This window comes from Urocitellus parryii, chromosome 5 (assembly GCF_045843805.1).
Source record: "Urocitellus parryii isolate mUroPar1 chromosome 5, mUroPar1.hap1, whole genome shotgun sequence".
NCBI classification, from domain to species: domain Eukaryota; kingdom Metazoa; phylum Chordata; class Mammalia; order Rodentia; family Sciuridae; genus Urocitellus; species Urocitellus parryii.
Genome location: NC_135535.1, coordinates 67,192,913 through 67,214,047, shown reverse-complemented (window position 1 = coordinate 67,214,047; position 21,135 = coordinate 67,192,913). Strand labels below are relative to the sequence as shown.

At 38.4% G+C, this 21,135-nt stretch overlaps 1 protein-coding gene across 1 annotated transcript; it reads left to right on the top strand.

Moving 5' to 3' along the window:
* The first annotated feature begins 1,729 nt into the window (after positions 1–1,729).
* Spmip11 (sperm microtubule inner protein 11) lies at positions 1,730–20,695 on the top strand. Its single transcript, XM_026407099.1, has 4 exons — positions 1,730–1,808; positions 17,924–18,046; positions 19,883–20,027; positions 20,647–20,695. The coding sequence occupies exons 1-4, from the start codon at positions 1,730–1,732 to the stop codon at positions 20,693–20,695; spliced, it is 396 nt and encodes a 131-aa protein (XP_026262884.1).
* The last annotated feature ends 440 nt before the right edge of the window (positions 20,696–21,135 follow it).

The window sequence follows — 21,135 nt, the reverse complement described above, 5'->3', positions numbered from 1 at the left end:
ATACTTATAGCATAATTGACTAATTGCTGACAACTAAACACAGACTAGCTAGAGAGATTTAAAAAAAAAAAAAAAAAAACTCTTGGGGCTGGGAATGTGACTCAAGCAGTAACGCGCTTGCCTGGCATACACAGGGTGCTGGGTTCGATCCTCAGCACCACATAAAATAAAAATAAAGATGTTGTGTCTGCCGAAAACTGAACAATAAATATTTTTTAAAAATATAAATAAATAAATAAATAAATAAATAAAAACTCTTGGGGGCCCATCCTTAACTGGTCACTCATGTTTTTATATATTTTACCTGGAGTCTCACTGAAGACTGAAGAAAAATCCCTTCATGCTTCCAGTAGGGAGAGGGGAAAGTAGTCATTTTGCAGTATGGCATCCTGTTCTTAACAAAGATATGCTTCTCAAGAAAAAAATTTTAACAGAAACTTGGGTTTTTACCAGATCCTATCTAATGTGGGAAGAAGGAATTACCCAACTGCAGTCTCCTATAACCTTCCTGTTTCACTTCATATTTTCCTTACAACCTGACACACATACGGCAGAAATTTTGGAATTATCCGACTGAGAATTTAAAATAACTATGATTAATATGTTAAAGACCCTAATGGAAAAAGTGGACAACACACAAGAACAGGTGGGTAATGTTAGCAGAGACATGAAAACTAAGAATCAAGCTGGGCATGGTGACACACACCTGTAATACCAGTTGTTAGAAGACATGCATGAGGATAGCAAGTTCAAAACCAACCTGGGCAATTTAGCAAAACCCTGTCTCAAAAATAAAACAAAAGGGCTCAGGATATAGAACAGTCGTAGGTTCAATTCCCAGTACTCAAAAAAAATATAAAAAATAAAATAAAAGGAAAAGGATAAAGAAAGAAAAGAAAAGGCTAGAAATCATCAGAAAACAATGTCTTTGGTGGATTCATCAATAGACTGGAGATGACACAGAAAGAATCAGTTGGCTTGAAAATATGTCAATAGAAACTTCCTAAGCTGAAAAACAAAGAGAATAAAGTATGAAAAAAAAGCAGAATATACAGATATAATAAAAGTAAATAAACTCAAGATTATAGATAATAGTAAAACAATTAGAAAATGATAAGTTTTTAATATTTGCTACCTTTACTTTTTAATATAACATTCAATTTTTTAAGTTTAGATCATTCAACTTTTAATAATAACATTTTTAAAAAGCTTGCAAAATTAATGAAAATTTGACAAGCTCTTGAAAGTCAGCATCAGCTGACACACCACTGATAAAATAAAGATTCATTGGAAATATCATATTTAGATTTAAATACTCTCTGTTAAGTTTCTATTACATGCTGAACCTTGTGGTAAGGAGTTTGTATATATTATTTCATTTTTATAACTGATATCATCATTGCCATTTTTTAAAATTAAAATTAAAAACTGAGGCTTGATTAATCTATACAAAGGCAGACACTTAGAGTATGACAAAACTAACATTTGAACCCAAGTTATTATTCTTTCTATTCACTGCTTTCTGAGGCTTACAGTATGAGACTAGGACAAAGAAAAAGATATTGACTCTTGGTTCTTCCATTTTCCTCCAACTCTAATGTGAACCCAAGAATTCTGTGCCTGATTAGACAAAGGAAGTGTCGATTACAATAATTCTTCAGGACATTACTATGGTTACCAAACAGTGCTCCAGGCTGGACATTCCAGAAGAGGACAAGGAGGAACCAAGATGGCCTTCTTCAACTTATATCTATTGGGATATCAACATCCCTTTCGGAACAAAAAAAAGGACATAACTGAAGAAACAAGTAAGGGTAATGTAGAATAGAGGGTTAGAAGGGCCACTTGTTTTCCTAGCCACTTCCACTGATCAGTTTGTAGCTACTTCCTTTCCTACCTTTGGTTAGAGATTTATCCTATCAACAAGGTCAACACTTACCCTAATTAAAATTTTGGAGCAAAGACATCCATTCCCTTCATTTTTCTGTCATTTAATATCAAATAAATGTATTCTTATTCATTCATTTGCTCATTTAGCCAACATATATTAAGCACACAGTTGTGTGCCAGGCTTTATGATGCTGACCAGGGTTAAAAGATGAATAAAGAAGGCCTCTACTATCTAATTAGGAAGATAAGTATGCAAACAAAAAATAATATATGATTAAATATGGACTTATGCAACTGCAAAGGAGGCAGTACCTCATACTATTGGGTTTGGAATAAGAATATGGGGATCCTTTAAAGAAGACGTCACAGAGGAAATGCTTCTAAACTGAGTGTTAAAAGGATGACTAAAGTTCATCAAGTAAACAAGAAGGGAATATAGTACAGACAGAACAGAGACCTTGAGAACCATATTAAGTGAATTCCAAGCACTTAGATATAGATGAAGGGTAAAATGGAGAGGTGCTAGGAGGCAGACCTTGAAAACTAGTTACAGGCCAGATAATTGAAGATGCTGTTAACCATGCTAAGCATTTTAACTTTATAGGGGAATGTTGAACTTGGTAAATATTAGATCTGTATTGTACTCACGATGCCTAGCTGTTCCTCATACATAATAGAGGTTTAATAAATATTTATGGAGTGAATGAATAAATGATTTTGAATGACTATAAAAATAGGAAGCTAGGGGAGACTTTGCAGGAGATATGAGAATTTATTTAGGTCTTAAATGATGAATTGTCCAAAAGCACAGAAATTGAGGAAAAGGATCTTCCAGGTAGAATGGGACCATGTGAATGAACATAAGTGTAGATGGATGCTAAGCAAAAGCTGTATTGGGTAGGAGAAGAGGTGATCAGGAAAGTATAAAAGCACAAAGATTATAAAGGACAATCTATATATTAAACAGTCTTCCAATAGGCACTCTCTGACCTCTAATTCCACCAAAGTTCTATTCTACTATTCACCTTCCAGGTAAGATTTATACAAAGATCCCAGTGATGGACCCTAGAAATCCCTTAATAACCCTATTCCAACCCTTTCCACTCTTCTTGCCCCCATTCCTTCTGGGTCCCAGCATTACACCATGGGGCTGTTTTCAAATAAAGAGGTGCTCTTCTGGACCTCTCTCAGAAAAACACTCCCCTTTGGGAAACAGACCAATTTCCCTTGCTCCACCCTCTCCTGGCTGCTGTAACCCTACTACTTTTACTAGATGGGCCTGCATCACCATAAACAAACTGGGATTTTCCTACCCTGTAAATCACTTAAACACTGGTAAGGGCTGAGGGTGTAGCTTGGTAGAACAACACTTGCCTAGCATGTGCAAGGCCCTGGGTTCAATCCCTAGCATCCAAAGGTCTGAGCCTTTGAATTAATTTCTTTGTAGGTGAGGCAGAGAGGAAGACTTCACTTTATAAAGTCTTCTATGAGATGATAGGGAAGTATCCTGATATCACCTGCTTATTCAAGTTTTTTCATTCTGTTGTTGGAGCATCAGAGACAGGAGCCTTGGTCAAATTGGTGGCCTACATAGAATGTGAAGTTAAAGGGACAGTACATCAAATTTGCCATTCCTACTCCCTGTTTATTTCCCTTCCAGAGGGTTAGGCACGGTGGCACACAGCTGTAATCCCAGCTACACAGGAGGCTGATGCAGAATGATCACAAGTTCAAGGCCAACCTCAGCAAAACCCTCTCTCAAAATTAAAAAATAAAAAGGTCTGGAGATGTAGCTCAGGGTAGAGTACCCATGAGTTCAATCCCTAGTACTGAAAAAAATAAAAGGACAGAAGATTTTCACTTGATAATTTCTAATTATCAATACTTTTATTGATTCAAGTATTTAATGATAAACAACTATTTACTACATATGTAAGAGGCATATTTATGAGTCCTGAATGTTTTAGATTTATTTTTATCTTTTTTTAATTTAAACTTGGAATTGAACCCAGGGTGCTTTTCCACTAAGCTGTATCCCTAGCCTTTTTATTTTTTATTTTGTGACAGGATCTTATTATATCATCCCTGAAGGTTAATGCCATCAGGAGGAGGAGGATATGATGTCATTTTAGTAAATTTGAAATGGAAAAGAAAAATCTCATGTGGTCAGTCCACCATTTTTCAGAATTTTTTTTATAATGTCAAAATTATAGAAAAGTTATGATGTAAGGCTAATAGAAGGAGATTCCCTACACCTTTTACCCAAATTAACCAATTAGTAATATTTTTCCACTCTTGAGTCTGGGATGTAGTTCAGTGTTGGAACACTTGTCTAGCACATGCATGACCCAAGTTCAATCCCCAGCACCACATACACATGCACACGTACACACACACGCACACATACACATACCCGCACAAGCCACTTTCTTTGTCTTGTCTCTTATCTATTTATCTAATATCTTTCTCAGCTAATTGAGAATAGGTTGCTCATAACTCTTTACTACTAAATATTTCTGTTTGATTTCCTAAGAACAACAACAACTTATACACAGTACAGATTTCAATTCAGCAAATCTTAACATAGATAAATATTATCTAACTAGATAGTCCATATTCCAATTTTTTGCCAATTGTTCTGTTAATATCATTTAGAGCACATTTTTCCTTCCATGATGTAGGAAAGGTTCATGTGTTGATTAATTGTTGAATTTAGTGAGCTTGTCTCTTCAGTCTCCTTTAATCTGGAACAGTTTCTCGTTGTTTCATAACACTGACATTTTTGTAATAGCACAAATGAGACATTTTGTGGAATATTCCTTAATTTTGGTTTGTCTGATGTTTTGCATGATTAGATCTGGTTTAAGCATTTTTGCAGGAATAAGTGACATTGTGTGCTCAGTACACCATATAAGGGCTTATTGTGTTATTTTTAGCCCATTACTGATGATGTTAACTTTGACCACTTAAAGTGATTTGCCAGTTTTCTCCACTGTTGAGCTACCATTTTCCTTTTGTAATTAATAATTTCTGATACTTTGAAAAAATGTAAATATCCTATTATTCATCATACTTTCACCCACTAGTTTTAGTATCCATTAATGGTTCTGTGTGAATTAATTATTTCTATGATAGTGGTAAAATGGTGATTTTTCTAATTGTAGTAGACTTTTTTTTTAAAGAGAGAGAGAGAGAATTTTAATATTATTTATGTAGTTTTTTTTTTTTTTTTTTTTTTTTTTTTTTTTTAGTTTTCGGCGGACACAACATCTTTGTTTGTATGTGGTGCTGAGGATCAAACCCGGGCCACATGCATGCCAGGCGAGCGCACTACCGCTTGAGCCACATCCCCAGCCCCTGTAGTAGACTTTAACTCAAAATTTACAGGAATGTGGTTTTGTTTTGTTTTGTTGAGTTGTGTTGTGTTTGTGTGTTTGGGGCTGTGTGGGAGGGGTTGGGAGGATAGAACCCAATGGCACTCTACCACTTCTTTTTATTTTTTATTTTGAGACAGGGTCTCACTATGTTGCCAAGGCTGGCCTCGAACTTCGAATCCTCCTGTCTCAGCCTCCCAAGTCACTAGTATTACAGGCATTGTCACCGTTCCTGGCTACAGCAATGTTTTAAGTGACCTACCTTAATTGAATTTTTTAAATATATTTATATTTTAGTTGTAGTTGGACACAATACCTTTATTTTATTTTTATGTGGTGCTGAGGATCAAACCCAGGGTCTCGCACATGCTAGGCAAGCGCTCTACCACTGAGCCACAACCCCAGCCCCTTCATTGAACTTTTCTAGAACATTCAATTTGGTTTTTGTAGAAACACCTGCTCTTTTTTTTTTTACACTTTGTTTAAATAATATTTCACTAAATTTAAAATGACAATCATAAAGTTAACCTGAGTAAATTGGGTTTTTTTGGAAGGGGGTCACAACAGACTCTTGGTAAGCTTGAAGTTCAACTGTGGGAGCAGAAGAATGCAGGTATTCTAGAAATAGCTCTCAGCTACATTGGGAGTGTTACAGGTATCTTTAAAATGTTTTCAGAGGAAATGGAGACCATAAATTAATCTGGCAATCCTAATAAATGAAGCATTCTTAGGAGAATTTCTACTGCATATAATTTTGAGCTGTTCATATTTAATGTTCTGAAATACTTCAAGAAACTAGGATTTCTTGCCAAGTGTGGTGGTGCATGCCTGCAACCCCAGTGACTCTAAAGGCTGAGGCAGAAAGATTGAAGTTCAAGGCCAGCCTCAGCAACTTAAATAGGCCTTAGGTAACTTAGCAAAACCTTGTCTCAAAATAAAAAATAAAGGGCTGTGGATGTAGCTCAGAGGTCAAGTGTTCCTGCATTGAATCCCCAGTACCAAAAAAAAAAAAAAAAAAAAAAACTAGGAGACATCTTTATTAATGACTAATAAAAACTTAAATGGCCTTGCCCTTAACCAGGTTGGAGGCTACCAAATCCAATATGAGGGACAGGAGAGGAAAAAATGTCAAATTCCCTTTCCAGACAGTTCAGACTTTCAGAATTCCTTGTGGTAAAATATCACCCAAATATAATGACAAATATTGACAAGCTGTCCCAAAATTCAGATGGACCCAGAATAGACAAGGCAATCTTGAACAAAGACACTTCTTAATTTAAAATATTCTACAAAGCTAAAGTAATCAAGACAGTAGGGAACTGTCATAAGGATTAACATAGATCAATAGAATAGAATTTAGAATCCGGAAGTAAACCCTACACTTTATGGTCAATTGACTTTAAATGAGCATGCCAACACTTCAGTGATGAATAGTCTTTTCAACAAATGGTTCTGAAAAAACTGAATATTACCATGCGAAAGAGTGAAATTATACCTCTGTATCACACTATATACTAAAATTAACTCAAAATGGATATTAGATATAAATGTAAAACTGAAACTTTAAAAGTCTAAGAATAAAATATAGAAGTAAATTTTGAAACTTTAGGCAATGGTTTTTTAGATACGACACTAAAAACACAAGTGATAGAAGGAAAAATAGATAAATTGGATTTCCTCAAAACAAAATTCTTCCCAGGTGCAGTGGTTCAAACCTGTAATCCCAGAAACTCAGGAGGCTAAGACAGGAGATCAGTTGCAGGCCAGCTTTGGTGTCTCAAAATAAAAATAAAAAGGGCTGGGGATGTGGCTCAGTGGTAGAGAACCCCTGGATTCCATCCTCAGTATAAAAAAAAAAAAAATTTAGGGTTGGGTTCGTGGCTCAGTGGTGGAGTGCTTGCCTAGCATGTATGAGGCACTGGGTTTGATCCTTAGCACCACATAAAAATAAATTAATAAAATAAAGTTTAGTCATGTATGACTAAAAAAAATAAATAAAAATTTTTAAAAATAAAAATATAAAAATAAAATAAAGTTTAAAAATGTATATGTTTGTATTATAAGAAAGATTTAAAATAAAGAAGTTTAAACCTTTGAGCCAGGTTTAATGAGCCAGGTGTGGTGGCACACACCTGTAATCCCAGCGGCTCAGGAGGCAGAGGCAGGAGGATTGCAAGTTCAAAGCCAGCCTTAGCAATTTAACGAGGCTCTGAGCAACTCAGTGAGATCCTATCTCTAAATAAAATACAAAATTGGGCTGAAGATGTGGCTCTGTGGTCGAGTGCGCCTGAGTTCAATCCCTAGGACCAAAATAATAATAATAATAGTAATAATGAAAGAAAATTAAATTTGTTAAACAAAAAAACATGAAAAAAGACTCTGGACCCAGGTAATTTTGATGAAAAAATTTTTTTAAAACAGATAATTCCATTTTAAAAGGCACAGAAAACACTGTGAATAATTTATTAATTTTACCATATCAAAACAAAACTGATAAAATAATAAATATAATAAGAATATAGTACAAAAGAAGCCATAGACCAAAGTAAATATAAATTAACAAATCACACTAGCAGATAAAACTCAAGAATATATTAAAAATAACACTTAAAATCAAGTCAGGCTTATTTCAGGAATTCAGTCATGATTTAATATTAGATAATATATTAATATATAATACATTACACCTATATGTCAAATTAAATACACACACACACGCCCATGAAAACTGAAAAGACAATTGATATTTTTTAAAAAACACTTTGTAAATTAAGAATTAAAGTGCCTCCAAGGTACTGAGGAGGTTGAGGAAAGAGGATTACAAGTTCCAGACCAGCATGGGGAACTTAGAGACATGTTATCTCAAAATAAAAAATCAAAAGGGCTGGGGATGTAGCTCAGTGGTAAAGTGTCCCTGGGTTCAATCCTTAATACCACCAAAAAAAAAAAAGAGAAAAAAAAGAATAAAAGCATGACCAAAGCTGGGCCTGGTGGCTGGCTCAGGAAACTAAGGCAAAAGGGGCCCTGGAGTTTGAGGGCAACATAGCAAGACCCTATCTCAAATTAAAAAGAAAGGATAATGGCTGGGTATGATGGTGCATGCCTGTAATCCCAGTGGCTCAGGAGGCTAGGACAGGAAGATCACAAGTTCAAAGCTAGCCTCAGCAAAAAGTGAGGTGCTAAGTAACTCAGTGAGACCCTGTCTCTAAATAAAATACAAAATAGGGCCAGGGATGTGGCTCAGTAGGCCAGTGCCCCTGAGTTTAATCCCTGGTACCAAAGAAAGAAAGAAAGGATGACCAATGTGTCTGATGAACACAGATGCAAAAATTCTCAACAGAACACTAGCAAAGCAAATCAAGAAGATTATACACCATTATCACATCCTGGAGGTACAAGGATGTTTCAACATATTTAACATGTTTACATCAACAGAGTAAAAGACAAACACCATATGATTATCTCAAAAGATATAGAAAAGTCATTTGCTGGGTTTTCTGTTCGAGACTAAAAGGCTCAGGGGTCACTCCAGGTAAACAGGGCTAACTGGGCTACGTAAACAAAAAAACACACAAGAGACACAAATACCTTTTTCTTTGAGATCGCTATGACCGCTCCTCTGACCTTAAGGGTCCGGAGGAAGAGAGAGATCGAGACACACCCTGACCCCTTTTATTGAGGAGAAGCTATTCAAAGGAGGCAAGGGGCCAGGTTTCAGGGGGCTGAGTCTATCTTCATGATGTCCACTGTCAGCAGGTTGACTGACATCTGGGTAGGCCACACCCAAAAGCACAGTAAGAGAAGGGGACACACACAAGGCACTTCCATGGAAGATTCTATCCTAAACAGGGCAAGGGGTTATATTACAAAGGAACAGGTGATCATAGCTCCACCCATGGGGCTATAGGAAGACACATAAGACGCAGTCGCTCAAACCCTAGAAGAGTGGGGCAGTCTAGCAGCATGGGTGCCTGAGGTCACATTGCCCAGCAGGGGAGTTAACTCAGTCAAGTGCGAGGTTGGTCTCCCACAATCATTCGATCAAATTCAACATCACTTCATAATAAAAACACTGAACAAATTATATATGGAAAGAATGTGCTTCAACATAACAAAAGCCATATATAATTATTCAACATCATATTGAATTGGGGAATGAGGATGCCCACTTTCCCAACTTTTATTCAATGTAGTACCAAACACATATCCTACATATTCACATGTATAATTCGTGTATTCAATAATATTCAGAATATATAAGAAACTCCTAAGTAAGGCACAAATCTAGACTTCCCCTGTGAATCAGGGGGACCTCCCTTGACCATACAGTCCCTTCAATCTGTTGCACTCATTTCTTTCACCACCTTCCTATCCCCACTCCTATCCCCAATTATAACAAAACTGGAATGATAATTTTATACTAACAGCCTAGAGAAAAACACCTGTGCTGATTATCTTTCCAGTTTTGATCTGATTATGATCATAAAGTCGAATAGGCCTTCATGGCTGCCCAGAAGTCACACTATATTTCCTTTTTTATTTTCTGTGCTGGGGATTGAACCTATGGCTTCATACATGCTAGACAAACACTTTACCACTGAGTCACATCCCCAGTCCATGACTTACTTTCTATTTCACAGGGAAAATAAAAGCTATTGAAAGATAATTTCTAAAAGCTCTCACAAACCACATCTGTCTGTCTACCCACATATGTGCCCCTATCTTTTCTATTATAATGAATGGTCCACACACCTATTAAGACAAACCCTTCACTTGTGCACCAGATTCCATCTCTTTTTTTAATATATTTTTTATTTAGTTGTAGATGGACACTATATATTTATGTATGTATTTATTTTTACTTGGTGCTGAGGATTAAACCCAGTGCCTCATATGTGAGCCCCAGCCCCTCCATCTCTTTTTGACTACTCAAGGACACCTACTCACTCTCACATTAATTTTACCACCTCTGATCATTTCTGTCTGTACACATACATGCTATAATTTCTTTTTTCCCTCTTCAAGCACCATCTTTCTTGCTTCCCTGACTCCCATCTCCACAGAGCAAATTCTCCAAAGGAGTTGTCTGTTCTTGCTGTACTTTGTTCTGCCATTCTCTCTTGAGCTTATTCCAGCCAGGTTCTTGCCCCCATCACTCCATTAAAACTGCCAGTATCCAGTTACCCGTAACTTAAATGTATTGCTAACATATAAAATTTTATTTCTCATCTTATTTATCATAACAGCAGAAATGTACAACAGAACTCAGATGGTTCTGAATCCTGGTGCTGCTGAAGTTGCTTGAAATAAATGGTCAGCTGAGAGGGGTTTAAGCCGGTGAACCTGTAGTAGGGGACGTGCATCATACCTTACTAGTGCCTCAGAACTAGTTTGGGAAATTCACAAGGGGAGCAAGGAGATTATAAATAAAATATAGCATTCTTTTTTATTTCTAACAAGCCTATATCCATTTTGTTTACCCCACTTTTTCTCATTTCAATTTATATATGCATTAATTCAGGGAACCCATAGTGCCTTGACTACTTACCCTTAGTTTCCACAAGCCAAACCATTTTAAGCCACCCTTGTCTCCAGAATGATTCCTTAATCTTCAGTTATTTTCTAGCCAAACTCATCTTCTTAATTTCCCCCTTTATCCACAGTTTGACTTTCTGCTGTTTCAGATACCTGTCATCAATCACAGTCCAAAAATATTAAATGAAAAATTCCAGAAACAAACAATTCCTGTTTTAAATTATGCACTTTTGTGTGTGTGGTGGGGGGGTGCTGGGGGTTGAACCCAGGGCCTTGGGCATGTAAGGCAATCACTCTACCAACTGAGCTATATCCCCAACCCCAATTGTGATTTTGAGTATAATGATAAAATCTTACACTGTCCTGCATGGTACATAAATTGTCCCTTCGTCCAGTGTATCTATGCTGTATATGCTACTTACCCTTTAGTCACTCATTGGTCATCTTGGTTTTCAAAACCACTATCACATTGCTGGTGTTCAAGTAACTCTTAATGTAGTAGCCCAAGATTTCATCCCAATGCTTACATCATTCACCTAACTTCATCTCATGGTGTAGGCACTATATTTTCTCACATCATCACAGAAGGGTAAGTACTGTAATAAGATTTTTAGAGACAGAACACATCCACATAAATTTTATTAGCGTATAATTGTCTTATTTTACTTAAGTATTGTTAATCTATAACTATGCCTTTTGGAGGAGGTATGGGGGGTTGAACTCTGGGGCACTCAACTACTAAGCCACATCTTCAGCCCTATTTTGAATTTTATTAGAGATAGGGTCTCACTGAGTTGCTTAGCGCTTTGCTAAATTGTTGAGGTTGGCTTTAAACTCGCCTCCCAAGCTGAAATTACAGATGTGCACTACCACGCCTGACCATCTGTGCCTAATTTATAAATGAAAACTTTATAATAGGTACGTATGTACAGGAAAAAACATAAGATATCCAGGTTTGGGTAATATCCATGGTTTCAGGAACCCACTGGGAGTCTTGGAACATGTGTCCCTCAGATAAGGGGGATTAGTGTACATTCTTTCAAGCAACTTTTGTCTACCTGCTCTAGCACTTCCATCTGTTCTCTATGCTCAAATCAGCCACATTCTTACCTGGCTCCTCAGCTAGGCCTTTTACTGTAACTATTAAAAAACCTATTATTATTCGCTCTTTGTATTCCTAACACTAACTATCATGATACACTTTTAGGTCATTCACAATTTTTCTTTGAAAGATAGGTTGTTCTTTCTTCTAGTAGGTGTAAGTGTATTAACATTCAACTCAAAAGGGCCCACTCAGGCTTCCCTTATTATAGTCATAATGCAAAATCACAGAGGTGAGTCAACACATGTAATAAAAATCCTGCTAGTCCCACCTCATTTCTTTCTTTTCTTCCTGATAGCCAAAATTGAAAAACCAAAGAGGAAAATATTGTATGAAGAGCATGTTTTAGTCTTTCCTCAACTTCAGAAACACAGTTTTATCAGGTACCCAAAATTATTCAGTTTGAGGGAGCTAAGCAAATTCCCAGTGCCTGTTTCCTTACTTGTAAGTAGAGGTCATAATGTCTATCTTGTATTATGGAGATTAAATAATGTATGCAATATACCTAATACCTAGCACATAAAGGTGTATAATAGATGATTGGGGGAAAAGTCATAAATCATATGAAAGTTAACTATTTATATATGGAATATGTTCCTTTCCTATGACTTGAATATCTTTGTCTACTGCCAAGACTGGATGCCTGGAAAACAGATTTGGGGTTTTTTTCTTTGTTGTTGTTGTTGTCATTATTTTAGTACTGGGGATTGAACCCAGAGGCTCTTTACCACTGAGCTACATCCCCAGCCTTTTTTTTTTTTTTTTTTTTTTTTTTTTTTTTTTGAGGCAAGGCCTCACTGAGTTGCTCACAGCCTCACTAAGTTGCTGAGGCTGGCCTCAAACTTACAATCCTGCCTCAGCCTCCCGAGTTGCTGGAATTACCTGTGTGCACCCTGTTCCCAGCTGGAAAACAGGAAACACTGTTAACTGTTACTAAACTGTGTTTTAGGGCTTTTTAAATACTCTTTTTAGTTGTTGATGGACCTTTGTTTAATGTATTTATTTATTGAGGAGCAAAAACTACTAGTTTCAAAGGATATTTCATCTAGTTCCTGAAAGAGCCTGATCAACTACAACTACCCACAGAAGAGCACCCCTGACCAATGACTAGAACTCTCATCCACCAACCATTCCTGTCCCTCCCAGACTCACCCTTCCTAATCATAATCAGAGTTGTTCTGCAGGCTCAGCTTAGCTTCCAGAATTCATTCAGAATCTTATGCCCTGGTCTCTTGAGTATGTAAGTTTGCCTGGATGAGCAAGTCTTTATATGTATGCCCCTTCCTTTGCTAAATCTGTTTCACCTCCTGCTTTGAGCCCTGTTCTCCTATCACTCTTAGCTTCATACCTACACACTCCTCTTGGTCCAAAACTGTCTTGGTCAAGACCAATTTTCAAATAAACTGCTCTAATCTGGCCCTTTGCTGGGATGACTTCCTTGCCTTATTATCTGAAGACCCTAGGTCAAGTTGGATCTCACAAGTACAGGAAGTCAGGACATTGCCCACTGAATGGAGTTCTCAGAGGCCAATGGATGGGGGTGGATGGTAGAGAGAAATTATGCTTGTTCTTTCTTGAAACAAATTACCTCTCCCTGAAAGACTCTAGTGACTGGCTTCTAACCACAGACACACAGACCTCCAAGCTCTGCACATCCAAAGGGCCTCAATCCAGTTTCTTCCATTGCTTGTCCTTATTCCCCTTCCCAGAGGAATTTACTAACAAGTCTTCAGAGTTGCTCTCACTTCTAGTTTCAAATTAATTTCTTCAATGAAAGGTTAATCTCAAGACTGGTAAAAAGCTGAATACAACTAACTCTCTTATGTTCTTATTTTCTGAATCCTGTCATAGGATGCAACAGTTGCTTTCCTAATCCTGGTTGGAATGTCTTCTGCTCAATCTCCTAGGCCTCCTGGCCTCTCTGAGCTCCTTGCTTGGTGACCTACAGGTCAAGAGATGACTGGAAGTGCTACTCTTATATTCCAGCAGAGGGCACTGTAGGTCTGGCTTTTCAAACAGGAGCATGAATAGCACAATATTCACCCAAGAATGAACTGGTCACAGCCTGAGCCCCTCTGCTATCAAAGTTATAGAAATGTATCTTGGGGGGCTGGAGATGTGGCTCAGCAGTAGCGCGCTCGCCTGGCATGTATGCGGCCCGGGTTCGATCCTCAGCACCACATACCAACAAGGATGTTGTGTCCGCCGAGAACTAAAAAATAAATATTAAAAATTCTCTCTCTCTCTCTCTCTCTCCTCTCTCACTCTCTCTTTAAAAAAAAAATGTATCTTGGAAATAACCCACATTGTCTCATAACTGCTACAGACCACCATACCCTATCCACATGAAACGAAGGAGGAAAAAAAAAGAAAAAGAAAAAAAAAAAAAAGAAACGAAGGAGGCACTCCTGCTAGTCATAGCCACACTCTGCTGAAGCCTAGGGAGTGGGCTCCAAGCAGGCGACCATGTCTGTAAGCAGCAGACAGGACACTTTTTCCACAGGAGCTCAGCCTTTCCCCATCAGTCTTCCCCACTAGGACTGGTCCAATGCACTGGTACAGTGATTCACCAAGATCCAGTACTCTGCTATCCTGAGACTGGCCATAGGAAATGAAGTTCCACATTTGGTAGAATTCAGAGAGGCAGGGTTCTGCCTCCATATCAAGGCAATTTTATCATGTCTCCTACTCAACTCAAGGCTACTCCAGGTGAACAGACACCTTTCACAGGGCCCCTAATGAGCTGTGTGAAAGGAGCTCATCACAGGGCTGCTTCTATTAATCTTAAGTCCTCCTTGGTCCTTCCTGAAAGTCCTGATGAGGTTACTTCAAGGGGCAGTGTAGTCTAGGAGTAAGAGCGTGGGCTCCAGAGTCAAGCTTCTTGCGTTAACTTGTGTCTCTACAACAAGCTAGTTTTATGACCTTGGGAAAATTTCTAAAATTCTCTGTGCCTCTGTCTCCCCTCTACAAAATAATAGTAGGTCTTACCTTATAGAGTTGTGTTAAACAGGTTTATCAAGTATTGGCTACTTTTATTGTTATTATCTCTAGAAAATCCATGCAATCCACTTTAATCAGCAGTCTGCAACCAGCACTGTTCCATTGCTGTCTCATGGCCCATCTACTTCCCCTGTGTTCAGAATTCTGAACAAGTACACCACTATGAGAAAGGTATTTTTTGAACGTGGAGGCAAAATAACTGCCCCCATATGGAAAACATGCTCTGGGGATTGGTCTTATTCCCTGGATATATGCTTTCCTGGGCTCCTCTTCACTTCATCCCAAAACATTGATAATTTCCTTGCATCAGGGAAGACAGTAAGTGCAAGATAGTCCCCCAAACACACTTCAGCTGATTTCAGTACATCTTAATGTTCCAGCCAACTTCAAGGGATTAATGTCCAATATTTGATATGACTTCCTAGAGAAGAGTCATTTTTATGTACAATATCATTAACATTTTCTCTTAAGCTAACCTTGCATGAATTTCTAGTCAGTGTGGTATTACTCTGCGTACAGCAATCCAACTCCTAGACAATAGCAATTAATGTGTGTTGGATATTATCACCACTGTGTCCCAAGCCTAGAAGTCACACTTCTGGGATCCTAAATTCAAATGACAAACTCAAATGTCACTGCTTCCAGGAAATGGTCCCTCATTGCAATAACCTGTGATGAAATACAAATCAGCCCTCTGGTTCAGTCTAAGCTTCCAAACTATACTCTAAACAAGGCTTTAATACTGCCACGTCTTTTAGGTCCTCAGATGTACAGGGAGGAAAGGAAGTTCAAACTGTATCCCACTCTTATAATTATTTCAGATACATAATGTTAGAGGAGATTTTGATTTGAGGGGAAAAAGGGAGAGAGGAGGATCAGAGATGATGAATGAGTTGGGCCAAGCTAAGAGAAAATCAGGAGCATCCCTACAAAAGTAGCATCCCTACACTTCACCAGAGATGAGTCGGCAATCCTCAACCATTTTCAGAGAGAATGGCAAATACTGGACCACATCTAGTTCCTGACAAGCATCAAAAAAGAAGAAATATAAAAATCTGAGAGGGTGGGACAAAGCCACTACTTGATGCCAACAGAACAAGGCATTGAAAACATCAGATGTAGAGCTGGATTCTACTCTACATCAGAGACTAGCTGGAGAAAAGACAGCAAGGGGCCTAGCACCTTTTTCCCCTTGGATGACAGAATGGATGTAATGGCCAGGAGACAGAAATCTTGGAGGAAGCTACCCTGAATACTTCCCTTTTTCTCACTCCCAAAGTCATACTCTTCTGCATCTTAAATTTTCTCAAATCCATCCATTCTTGTTCAAGATTCTGAAATGCAAGCCAAATCTAGCCTATTTAAGTAGAACATGAATGTATTCTATTTTTAAAATATTTTAGTTATAGATGGACGTTATAACTTTATTCATCTATTTTTTATGTGGTCCTGAGGATCAAACCCAGTACCTCACATGTGCAAAGCAAATGCTGTACCACTTAGTGACAACCCCAGCCCATGAATGCATTATAAAAGAACACTTGGGGGGTGCTAGGGTTATGGCTCAGGGGTGGAGTGCTCGCCTAGCATGTCCAAGGTTCGAACCTCAGCACCACATAAAAATAAATAAAAGATATTTATTTTTTAATTGTATATGGACACAATATCTTTATTTATTTATTTATTTATTTATTAAGAATTTTTTTTAATATTTATTTTTTGGTTTTCGGCAGACACAACATCTTTGTTTGTACGTGGTGGATCGAACCCGGGCTGCACGCATGCCAGACGAGCGAGCTACTGCTTGAGCCACATCCCCAGCCCCTCTTTATTTAATATTTATTTTTTTAATTGTAGATGGACACGATATTTTTTTTTTAAAAAAAAAGAACACTGGGAAGCATATAAAACCTGCAGGGGAAATGGAGAACCAAGCTTCATGTGGAATAACCAGTAACAATGCTCAGAATCATGCCACAGACGTGGTTTGGCAGAGACATTACCTACATTCAGTGGGCACTACTGACACCAAGGACACAGAGTCCTGGATACTGCTATACTACTGTTGAGAAGCAGGATTCAGTGACACTTCTTCCAATGCCCATCACTAGGAAAAATAATAATAAACTTTATCTAGCCACATCTCCCTTCCAACCTCATGTTTGATTCAAAATCTGGATCAGATGTATTTAATTAGACTAGCCAAAAGTTTTTGTCTACGTCCTTGCTGTGAAAGAGCCTGAGTGAGGAAGATCTGGTTTTCTCAGCCTCTAAAGTGAGATACAGGTTCTGTTTCATAAGAGATGCTTCCCAAGCATAATGAATGTTAGGTAATCACTACACTACCTTACGAGTCCCATCCCTTGTCCCTTTCCACTTCACCCAGCAATCCAGGAACCAAACCAACAAAAGTTCTCTGCTGCCTCTCTAAAGCTTCTAATGCATTTGCCATCCTGCTCTCTAAAATGATCTTTCTGGTTCTACTGTGGCTCAGGGACTTCTACTTATGGACTAAGACTTAGATCAAACATAACTTCCCATTTTAGGCCATTTGCAATTCTAAAAACATGTCAATCCCAGGAAAGGAGTATCCATCCAGATAAGGACCCATCTTCCCCATATTAACCCTAAATATTTATCCAATATTCTGAGTTCAGAGAAGCAAGACAGCAATGAGGGAGTTCTTGTGATCACTCTTCCCCTCTGTCACAGTCATGGTGATTTGACTCCTGAGATCTTGAGAATTTGATGTGAGGGGCTAGGATTGTGGCTTAGAGGTAGAGCACTCATCTAGCATGCATTAGGCCCTGGGTTTGATCCTGAGCACCACATAAAAATAAAATAAAATAAAGATATGTGTCCACCTATAAGAAAAAAATAAATATTAAAAAAAAGAGAATTTGGTGTGAGTGGTTAGGAGAGATCCCTGCCATGTACCTAGTTGATATGGAGACTACAGAATCACAGAACCAAATAGCCACATTTTCCAGGTACTCATTGAATGAATTTGTTCTTGTTTCAGACCAGAGGGAATCAGTGTCCACTAGGCTTCCCCCCATTATCTCAGAAGATGGGAATTATTTCCTGCACCAGAATAGTCACATGAGATACAATGAAGCTGTACGGAAGGTGTTGCTAAAAACATGTAAGTATCTTGGAGTGGGCACCATGCTAGGATTATATCATTGAGGCATGATTATAGGTCAGGAAGAGAGAAAGAGCCAGGGAGAGAGACTGAGAAGAGGTGGGAGAAAGTAGACTGGAATGGTAGATGAGCCTGATGAAATATAAATTGAATCAGATGTGAAAGCACAATATACAGATTTAAATCCTAGTTCTGCTTCATTTTAGACATCTGACTTTCTATGGGTCACTTACACTTTATTAACCTGCTTCCTTGTTCATTTTGAGAGAGAGATAAAGAGAACGCCTGCTTTACTGGTCTACCAGTCTTACAGAATTGATATGAAGATCACACCAGAGCTGAAATAATTTTTAGATGGTTCAGAGAAGTTAACTTGCCCAAAATTACACAATTTGTCTGGAGTTTAAGCTCAGTTTAGTTAAATTTAAAGCTTGGTGCTTTGCCCTACTACTCACCATGGGGTACTGTGTGATAATATACAAAGTACCTTCCTAAATTATTTCAGCTCTGGTGTGATCTTCATATCAATTCTGTAAGACTGGTAGACCAGTAAAGCAGGCATTCTCTTTCTCTCTCTCTCAAAATGAACAAGGAAGCAGGTTAATAATGTTACAAAATGGCAGCACCAGGATCAACAGCAATGGAACAGGGCTGAGGATGTGGCTCAAGTGGTAGCGCGCTCGCCTGGCATGCGTGCGGCCCAGGTTCGATCCTCAGCACCACATACAAACAAAGATGTTGTGTCCGCCAAATACTAAAAAATAAATATTAAAAATATTTTTTAAAAAAACAGCAATGGAACAGTTCTGTATTAATATATTAACATCTTGGTTCTAGTAGTGTACTATAGTTTTGCAACATAATACCATTGAGGGGCTCTCCAGGTATTATTATTAAATCTACCTATTTCAAAATTAAAGTTTAATTTATAAAGCTAAAATACTTTTAGCTTATTATTAATTAATAGGAAAACAAGTAAATATATTTACTCAGTGAATTATTAGATTTTTTAAAAATCATGATTATAAAAACCAGAGCAAACCAAAATATTAGGCCATAAATCTAAGTTTAAAAAAATACCCAAATTTTATACACAAGTAGAATTAGATTTATCCAAACAGTGAGAATACTTTTTTTTTTTTTTAACAACTAAGCCACATTCCCAGCCCTTTTATTTTTTATTTTGAGACGGGGTCTCACTAAATTGCTTAGGACCTCACTAAATTGCTGAAGCCAGCCTTGAACTTGTGAACTTCCTGTCTCTGCCTCCCAAGTCTCTGGGATTACAAGCATGCACTACCATGCCTGGTGAAAATATATGTATTTTTAAAAGTATCTAGGTAAGTTTTTAAAAACACCTAATACCTCTAGAACATGACAGCACTTGATATCTGTATCTAAAAGTGAGGTGGTATCATTGTTAAGTTTCAGAGAATTACCTGGAGTGAGGAAAAAGAAGGCATTATTTCAGAGAGGAGGGAAAGAAGTAAGGATGATTAAGCCCAGAAAAAAAGAAAATAATGAAATCAGTGGACACCATCTGATACACTTCCCAGTGGATTGACCACTTGTTCTTCCACCATCTTAGCTCTTGGGGAAGCTTTCTTGGAGATGGCTTACTAGCAACAGGAAGAACCAAGACTAATTCATCTGACCATGAAAGGTGTAAGATGCTGGAATCCGGAAGTAAAGCAGGGTGTGGTAACCACATTCCCAGGACCTCTGAGCACCTGGTCAGGCCCAGTTGCTTGGCTGGGCTTTTGGGGAGGGAGAAAAATAAGTGGTAAACTTGAAGGAATTCAGTAACCTGCCCTCCCCACCACCCAATCCATTCAGTCCCCAATCAGGTCTTCAGAGTCCCTCTGACTGATGCTCAGAACTTCAGCTTCTGGCGGTCTCACGATCCAGGAGTACGTCCGGAGAAAACCATGCCATGGATCTGGAGCCCACGCCACTGTCTCATTAAAAGCCCAATGACCAGGTTAGGTTAGGGAGGGGTCAGGGTGGGAAAACCAAGGGAAGTATTCCCTCCTCTTACTGAAATCATTAGGCTGTTTTATCTCTGCTCAACATTGGAGAATTAGGAGAAGTTTGGGTCTTATTAGGAAAGACTGGTCACAGAACCTGGGCAGTAGTGGTATTCAATGGAGTTAAGGATTTCTTTCTTCTTTTTTGTTTTGTACTGGGGATTGCACCCAGGGGCACTTTACCACTGAACTACATCCCCAGCCCTTTTTATTGTTTCTAAAATTTGAGCAGGAACTCACTAAGTTGTTAAGAGTCTCCCTAAATTGCTGAGGCTGGTCTTGAATTTGTAATCCTCCACCTCAGCCTCCCAAATCGTTGGGATTACAGGAATGAGCCACAGTGCCCAGCCAGGTTTGTGTTTTCACACTGTAGATATGATTTCTGAGGAGCACAAGACATGTCTGTGCCATTCCTGTGGGAGCCCGAGGATGTTTCCACTACCTTTGTTGCTCCCCTACTTTTTCATCACTACCCCTGCACATTCTGAGGTGGTCTTGGGACTATTTGTAAGGATTTTCCCCAAGCCTCCAGCCTAGCATGGCTGAATCTCAGACCATTTCTCTCCTTTCCAGGTTTATGGATCACTCCATTCTTAACGACAGAAACTTCAGTCTATATTGAGGAGGATATGATTGTATAAGGACAAACAAGATGGATTGTGAAAGAAATACAAGGAGTGGGAAAGAGGGAGAAGTATCCCAGTTCTGATGACTTTGACTAATGGGAAGAGGGGAATCAAGAAAGCAGAGTAAACAGACTGGACTAGAAGTCCCTTGTGTGCACTAGGGTTTGGGTAGGGAAGTCATTCCAAAGCCCTAATTATTGTGAAAGGAGGTGTGTGAGAGATTCCTGAAGAGACCAGATCTTGGTATGAGGTTGTGAAGGAGTCAAGGCACTGGAAAGACAACCACAGGGGTCCAGACCTAAGGCATAGCAGGAGTCAAAGTAACAAATCTTGGAAGACACAGCTGGTCCTCATGTTGATGAAGGGCCTAAAGTAGTCAAACTCTCTGAAGACACTATAGCTTCACCTTGGCAGGGAGAAAGCCATAGAAAGCCCT